Source organism: Galeopterus variegatus, unplaced genomic scaffold (assembly GCF_000696425.1).
Source record: "Galeopterus variegatus unplaced genomic scaffold, G_variegatus-3.0.2 Scaffold890, whole genome shotgun sequence".
Classification (NCBI taxonomy): Eukaryota; Metazoa; Chordata; class Mammalia; order Dermoptera; family Cynocephalidae; genus Galeopterus; species Galeopterus variegatus.
Window position 1 is genome coordinate 36593 of NW_007727001.1, and position 8501 is coordinate 45093.

At 46.7% G+C, this 8501-nt stretch overlaps 1 protein-coding gene across 1 annotated transcript in view; it reads left to right on the plus strand.

Annotated features, from left to right (window-relative positions):
• Positions 1-8501, plus strand: part of LOC103590880 (oxysterol-binding protein-related protein 10) — a 28829-nt gene that overhangs the window by 8804 nt on the left and 11524 nt on the right. The window contains exon 2 of the mRNA XM_008573209.1: positions 3039-3519. Within this exon, the coding sequence (XP_008571431.1) occupies positions 3039-3519 (481 nt within the window). The remainder of the gene's footprint in view (positions 1-3038; positions 3520-8501) is intronic.

Genomic DNA, 8501 nt, shown 5'->3' on the forward strand with positions numbered 1-8501 from the left:
CTAGTCTGCTGAGGGAAAGCCAGTGTTCTCATTAGCCAGAAGTAGATGATCCTGATGTGTCACTGGGTAATGGAAAGGACTTGGGGGTGGCAGTTGGGAGCCCTGAGGTTCCCCACTGGTTTGGCCACTGAGTGGCATGAGCACAGTGCTGTCTGTCCCTTTCCCGGTCTCTTTCGGCACCTGTGAGGCCAGGGCATTGAACTACATAATCTTGAAGATCCCTTTTAGTTCTGATGTTCAGTGATTTGGGGTTCCAAGTATAGTTCTTTTTCTTACTTATTTTTAGTCTTTTAGCTTCTGAGTTCAGAAATGCTGACCAAATTAGGGGAAATGCCTTAAATTCTTGTCCTTTTCAAAAGTACACAATTAGAGCAAATGTAGCAGAGTCTCTCATTGTAATTTCAGTCTTGGGTACAAACATGAGAATTCTGGTGCAGAGGTGGAACTGTTGCCAGAGGAGCCGATTGCTGCAGAGTGGGGAGACGCACGGGAGTCAAGGTCGTGAAATCGTCTTTAATTGCAGCTGTGCTGTCGGGGCTGACCACCTCCGTGTGTGATTCTGCCCTTTCCCTCCCCTGCCTGCATTCTGATCCCAGGCCCCATGGACCTGGGGAGGGAGAAAGGGAAATGGAGCCATTTAAGGATGGTGTGAAGATGCAGACATTGTGGCTGCTTTTTCTTTTTAATTGATTTGGCCTTGTTGGGAGGTTTCCAGGCAGTTTAAATCCACACTGTCCAACCTGTGTGGCCTGTCTGGGTGGAGTTCTTAGGGAAGCCCTTGAGTGATTCTGGGGGTGGGAGAGCGAAGGGTAGCACACGTTTGGGGATTACTTGCTTGTGCGCTCTTTACTCTGCCATTGGACAGCAGTGTGGCCAGAGGGCGGGTGGTGAGAGGCCACAGGGAGACAGCAGGCTGGCCCTGGCAAAACTTCTTTGGAAGAGCAGAACAGTGCATGGTGATCACTGCTGAATGATGACATGTCCTCACCAAAGCCACAGGAAGTAGTAGAGGTGGCATCTGAAGGCCATTCCAAACCAGAATGTGCTTTTCCTAGCCAGATGAGGTTCTCAGGCAGCCAAATTTTCAATCTTGTCAAGTTGTAGCTGAAAGAAAACTAGGAAATCTCCATTGATTTGCAAACTATAGCTGTGTTTTAAGTAATGTTTCCTCTTCCTGTATATTAGAAAATCAAAGCAGAAAGATGCTAAGAAAAAATGAGAGGTGTTCACGTTTTAGGTCTTTTTATATTTGGATTGTGTTATATGTTCATTTTTATATCTGGCTTCTTTTTCTTGCATACTATAGCTGTGTTTTAAGTAATGTTTCCTCTTCCTGTATATTAGAAAATCAAAGCAGAAAGATGCTAAGAAAAAATGAGACGTGTTCATGTTTTAGGTCTTTTTATATTTGGATTGTGTTATATGTTCATTTTTATATCTGGCTTCTTTTTTTACTTAGCACGGGTACATTTTCCTCTGACATAGTTTTTAAATGAATGATAGAAAAGCATTAAGTGTCTACCAAACTTTACTCGAGTGGGCTGGGATTTTAACAGCTTCCTCTGAAATCTCTGTGCTCTGCTCATCTCACGTCTGCCTGTATCTTTCTCTCTGGATGTCTCTTCTCCCTTCCATTGTATCCACATCATTTTCAAGGAAGTTTCTTAGAAAGCTCAAGTGGGGTCAGAGTTACAGATCTCTAAGCCTGTGGGATGTTTGCGGTCAGTGATCGTACACCTTGCCACAGGTTTTCATGGGAGTTAGGAATTGTATGAGGGAAGAACAGAATTAATCCTGTAAGGAGGGAGGGAAACCAGCCACGTGGCGCTGGTCAACCCACCTGAGCTGGGCATTGTACCTCTGCCCTCGTCGGGGGTGCTGAGGACCCAGCAGGTATGGGCCAGTTGTCCCGATTAAAAATCCTGTGAATCCATGTTGGGAGGAACAACATGAGATGCTCCAGGTTGAAGCTAGCTGTGTCTTGCAGCTGAGTGGGTGTAATATTAATACCTAATAACTAAGTTATTTTAGGATCACTCTAGGGCAGTGAGAAATGGGCTCTTTCTGCTTGACATAAGTATAATACTGGTGAGTTACCTGCTTCCCAGGTTCAGAACATCTTTCATTTGCTGTAAATGACTTAATGGTTGGGTTATAGGCATTTGGGTTGTAGAGCCCCTGAGCGACCACCTGGATCTACTTTGGATCAACCAGGAGTCTCTTTGTTCTGTCCCTGACAGAGTCATCCAGGTTTCTACTTACCTTCAGTCATGGGCCAGTAACAAACCTAGGGGCAGCCCTGTGCCAGCCTTTCACCAGAAGATTCTGTATGTTAAGCACTGGCCTACTTCTTTGTAAGTTCCTCTGCTTTCTTCTGGCCCGGCCTTCTGGAGCAGCCTCCACAGGTGGAATCACCATGGTCCCTCTTCTCTGTGGACATTTGTTTGCTGCTGGGCCGGCCTCCCGGACCCCTGGGCCGGGCCCTCTCCGTTGTCCTACCCTGCCTCCGTCGTGCTGGGGTTTACACACCACTCTTCTACTCAATATCTCCAAGTAGATACTCTTGTGGGTGGTGGGTCCTGGTCTGCCTAGACCCCCTTTGAAGTGGCTCCAACAAATCCTAGTATGTATGTTTGTGGGAACACACAGAGTGCCCCCTTGGTCATGCCTGCTGGCAGGAGGAATACAGAAGAGTTCTCCCAAGCTGTTTTCTTTATGTGTCCAAAAAATGCACATTAAAGAGGGATGAGTGTTAGGAGAGCCATGGCAGAGAGAGAGAGAGGTGGAGACTATTTGTTTTAGCCCAAACAAGCAAGGGAGAGAATCACTCTGAATGGTCTTGCCCATAAGCTGGGCTGATGCTGATGCTGCCGCCACTTCCAGTTTGGTTGGTATTGTTTCCCTTGATTTGTCACTTGTGTACAAATCGGAAGCTGTTCTCTGGCTTGAGCTGTTTACGGACTTGCTTGGCAGTGGTTGCAGCCTTTTCCATGTAATCACAGAGACTCCCGTGTGACTTTGTGTCCCTCTGCATGCAGGTGGTGCTTCCCACGTTTATTCTGGAGAAGCGGTCCTTGCTAGAGATGTATGCAGATTTTATGGCACACCCAGACCTGCTGCTGGCCATCACTGCTGGGGCCACGCCAGAGGAGAGAGTCATTTGCTTTGTGGAGTATTATCTCACAGCCTTCCACGAGGGCCGCAAGGGGGCCTTGGCCAAGAAGCCCTACAACCCCATCATCGGTGAGACGTTTCACTGCTCCTGGGAAGTTCCCAAGGACAGGGTCAAGCCAAAGAGGACTGCTCTCCCCTCTCCTGCTGGTTGTCATGAACACCTGATGGCTGATGACCTGTCCAAAAGCTACAAACTGAGGTTCGTGGCTGAGCAAGTGTCCCATCACCCTCCCATCTCCTGCTTCTACTGTGAGTGCAAGGAGAAGAGACTGTGCGTCAACACTCATGTATGGACCAAAAGCAAGTTCATGGGCATGTCCGTGGGGGTCTCTATGATAGGGGAAGGTAAGCCACATCCTATGTCGGAGTTGGGCTTTTACACCTCATAGATGATTGACAATTTTGTGTATGGAGTTTTTTGTTATTTTTGTTATGAAATTGGGTGGTGGGTGGCAAAGAGGGATAGGTTTTGTTGTTTTTGGCCCAGGTCTGGTAATTTCCCAGTGGGCCCAAGGTAATGGACCAGGTGGGATGTGGCCGTCTGCCTGTCCAGCCGCCCACCTGAGTCTTCACGTGCTGTGCTTGTGCACACCTTCCACGTGCGTTTCTCTCAGCTTTGTGTGAATATTGGAGTTGGCTCCAAGTCTGTGGAAACGCATGTTTATTCATTCTCGCCGGTGTTCTGGCTTGCAGACGATGAGGATAATCGTGCCGCCTGTTCAAAATCAGCTCATAAAAGTTGCCCGGGCAAATCTTTTGACTCTATGCTAGAAATTCTGAAGGAGGAACACTGATAATCACACCACTGGTGGATTACATGCTGCTGTTTTATCAAATGGCTGTGAATGAAGTTTATTCATTGTTTGAAAAAACATAATCATCCTTGTTAGATTCAAGCATCTGTGTTAGCGCGTCTTCAACTTTTATGAGTCACAAATCCCTTTGAGATGCCGAGGCTGTGATTCTCTTCCCAGAAAAAAAGAAAATCTAACACAAACATTGCCTTTTAGGGGGTACCTGGCTTCTTGGAAGCCCTTCCAAAATCCCATGAGATAAGACACAATTTCCATTCACTTAGCACATTTTTATTGAGCACCTACTAGATGCCGGACATTGTCTTAGTTGCTGTGAATATTTGAATAAACAAAACAGACCAAAAAACCCTCTGATCTTATGAAGCTTCTACTATTACTGTCTACTGGAGAAATACAATAAGTAGATAAATAAAATCAAGTATGTGGTAGGTTGGAAGATGATATTTGCTGTAGAGAGAAATGAAGCAGAAAGTGCTGGAGAGAACTGGGGAGAGAGCAGGTGAGCTATTTAGATGGATGGCCAGCTGGGAAGGGCTCGCTGAGAAGGTGACATTTGAGGAAAGACCTGAAGGGGACGAGGAGGGGCAAGCCTTGTAGACCATCAGGGGAAGCACAGATAAGGCAGAAAGAACAAGGCAGAGGCCCAGAGGCAGGATGGCCCCAGCATGGTGTGGCTGGAGCAGCATGAACAGGGGTGAGGGTGAGGTACCTATTACTGTTGGACGTCCCTGTGGGAGCTTATCATTGAAGGGGTGCAGTTGCTTCTCAATGCTTAGCCAGCTCTGATGAGTCCAGCTACCCCTCCTTTTGCAGATGAGGAGCCTGAGGGAGGCACCATGTCTGGAGACACATGTACTAGGGGTCTTCAGAAAGTTCATGGAATGATTTGTATTATCTTTCAATTCCATATTTCCATGGAGTTTCTGAAGTACTCTCACAACACCCAACAGTATCCATCTGCTGTCAGCACGAGCCAGTGAAGAGGGATGCAAGGCAGGTGCTGGGGTCCCCTGCAGGCAGGGACTGTGTCTCATCAACTCATCTCTGACCTGTGGATGAGAAACCAGAATCTGGGAAGGTTCAGGGAGTCACCGGAGGTCACAAGCCCAGGAATATGGAGCAGGTAGGGCGAGGGCTAGGCGGTGGCTGGCCAGAGGGCTTCAGGGTCACTGTGAGGGCCTAGCCAGGGCTGTGGAGGCCTTTCTCTCTGAAGCTGAGACAACACACTTGGTTCAGGTGTGCTTCCAGGGAGCAGGGGCAGAGGTATGAGATGGATGTTTCCTTCCAGACCTCTCTTATGGCCCACTGGGTCACTGACTGCTTGTTCTCCTGAACTTGGCCTTCTCCACAGACTGAGTGACAGGGAGCTGCCCCTGTGCAGCACTGCTTGGGTTAAAACCACGTGGCAGGTCCCAACAAGTGCGTCTCAGCCCAGGCTATGGACTTCTGAGGTCAGTTCTGTGAGCCAGGAGCACAGGTGAAACTACTCTGGTAGTTCCTACTGTTGGAAGCAGGTAGAAGATTGCTAGGGACCCCCATGGGAGCTTTATGTTTGCACTGATTTGTATTCTTGGGTTTTTAATAAGAAGTGGGAGCAACATTAATCTTGATTTTGACTTGTCTGGGTCTTTGTATTTTCACAGGTTGCTAAAGGCCTGCCTCGTGCTATGAGGTTTGTACCTGTAAAATCTATTCAGTACAACCAAACCAAACAAAAATTGATATTCAGGAGACCTATTTCATTCTGTTTAACTTTATCACTTATTCTAAATTTCCCACATAATAAACTCTTTAAGGGTGGAATATGTTTGATTGCTAGAGAAGGTAGAGAAGGCAGTTCACACGTTCAGTTTATACTCACGCCCTGTATGAGTGGATGATTCCCAGCACATTTTATACAGATGCTGTTTTAAACATGTTTACCTCCTTATCTATAACGGTGGTGGCTCAGATCAACCATTGGGTTCTCCATTCACTCATTCATTCATTTGTGAAATGATCGGCGCCTTCCTTGGTGCTGGGGACACAGCAGAGGCCACAGCACACACAAGTCCCTGCCCTCAGGAGCTGATGCCCAATGGGCAGGTCAGGCCAAAGACAAGGCACGGTGTGTGGAGTCTGCAGGGTGATAGGCGATGATTGGCACTAACAGACGGAACAGTAAGGGTGATAGAGAGTGGGGTGGGGCAGGGATGTGGTGATTTTCAGTGGGGTGAACGTCAACAAGAATAGAGCTTGAAGCAGGTGAGGGAGGAAGCCTTGTGGACAGCTTTTAGAAAGGGTGCTCTGAACAAAAGGAGCAGCCAGTGCAAAGGCCCTGGGGTGGGAGGTGCGGCTGGGGTATGTTCAGCACAGTGAGGGGCCATTGTGGCTGTGAGCGAGGGGTGGGCTAGAGGAGAGGATGGGCTGGATCATGGGGTCTGGTCTGGGGGCCCTAGAAGGACTTTGGCTTTTACTCAGAGATGGAAGTCCCTGGAGAGTGGACATGATTTCTGCAGCATCACCATGGCTGCTGTGTGAAGCTTAGACTGAAGGCGGGAGTGGGAGGGCCCTGTAGAGAGAAAGTTTCTTACTTCTCTTTCACACACACCCATACCCACACCCACACACATACCCATACCGCGGAGCTTAGAGTAAGTGTCCCGTGAATATACTATCTTTTGATAAAACCGGATACATTTTCTGGTCCATAGAAAATGTTTATCCACCTTCCTTTCTGGGGATTTCCTTGCACTCAGCAGAAATGCTGCCACTTTTCAAGACATGGGAAACCAGATTCTTACATTGGAGTGTGAATATACTATCTTTTGATAAAACCGGATACATTTTCTGGTCCATAGAAAATGTTTATCCACCTTCCTTTCTGGGGATTTCTTTGCACTCAGCAGAAATGCTGCCACTTTTCAAGACATGGGAAACCAGATTCTTACATTGGAGTACAGGGTGGATGCCTCTTAGTCTGTGGGCCCCTAAGAAGGGATTGTTGCCATGAGAAAAATATCTGGAAGTTTTTGATAAAGATTTGCAAATCTGTTTTTAGTGATGTAGGGAATTCTTCAGTCAGAGAAACTCAGTCTCCTTCTAACCTTCGGGATGCTTCCTTCCCTTACCAAATAGTAGCCCCCCGCCCTTCTACCACAAGCAGCGGGCTCTGGGGAGGGAGGGGTGTGCATAGCTTCACATGTGTGGTTAGGTCATGTGCTGGCTTCTACCTCCCAACACAGTTTGCCCCTTGCTCCTCTCTTCCCTCTCCTTCTCTGTACCTGGTCTGTCCTGTCACCCCTCTGGTGTCTCCAGCCCTCCACTTAAGCCACATTATCCACAGGCTCCACCCTAGCCCAGCAGAATGCTTGGCCTCCTTTCATTGCCTCTGGAACTGTACTTGAGAGAGTGGTGAGGTCCTTTTGGCCCTACTTCTGCAGTCTGTCCCCAGAAGTCAGCTGACATCTTTACTTTTTGTTACTTCTGGCAGTTGCTGAGTGTCTGTGTTTTTCATAGTGTAGGCCTGTGGTGTCCCAGGGTCTTAGCTCCCTGCTTCCCAGCAGGCAGTGGGTGGGGACTTTACTTCACTTTGTACAGCCCCATGCACACTTAATGCCCTAGTTGATGGTTGAGAAGCTGTACAACACCCTCTCCTGAGGCCCTCAGATGTAGTCATCCCTGAAGCAGAGTTAGAATGTGCTGCTCTCACTTTTCCCACCTGCCTTAAAATTGTGCCAGTACCATCCTGTTTTGGTTATTATAGCTTTGTAGTATAGTTTTTAGTCAGGTAGTGTTATGCCTTCAGCTTTATTTTTTTTGCTCAGCATTGCTTTGGCTATGCATGGTCTTTTGTTATTTCATATAATTGGATAGTTTTTTCCATTTCTGATAAAAATGTCATTGGAATTTTGATGGGGATTGCTTTGAATTTGTATATCACTTTGGGTAGTATGGACATTTGCAGAATGTTGATTCTTCCAATCCAAGAGCATGGGATATCTTTCCATCTTCTTGTATCCTCTCTAATTTCTGTCAGGAGTGGTTTGTAGTTCTCATTATAGAGATTTTTCACATCCTTGGTTAACTCTATTCCTAAGTATTTTATTGTTTTGGTGGCTATTGTAAATGGGCAAGCTTTCTTGATATGCCTTTCTGCATGTTCACTTTTGGAGAATAGAAATACTACTTATTTTTGTGTGTTGATTTTGTATCCAGCTACTTTGCTGAAATCATTTATCAACTCCAAAAGGTTTTTTTTGTAGAGGTTTTAGGCTGTTCAATATATAGGATCATGTCATCTGCAAACAGGGACAGTTTGACTTCATCTTTTCCAATCTGGATGCCCTTTATTTCCTTCTCTTCTCTGATTGCTCTGGCTAGTACTTCCAACACTATGTTGAATAGGAGTGGTGAGAGTGGGCATCCTTGTCTAGTTCCTGTTCTTAAAGGAAAAGCTTTCAGCTTTTCCCCATTCAGGATGATACTGGCAGTGGGTTTATCATATATGGCTTTAATTATGTTGAGATAATC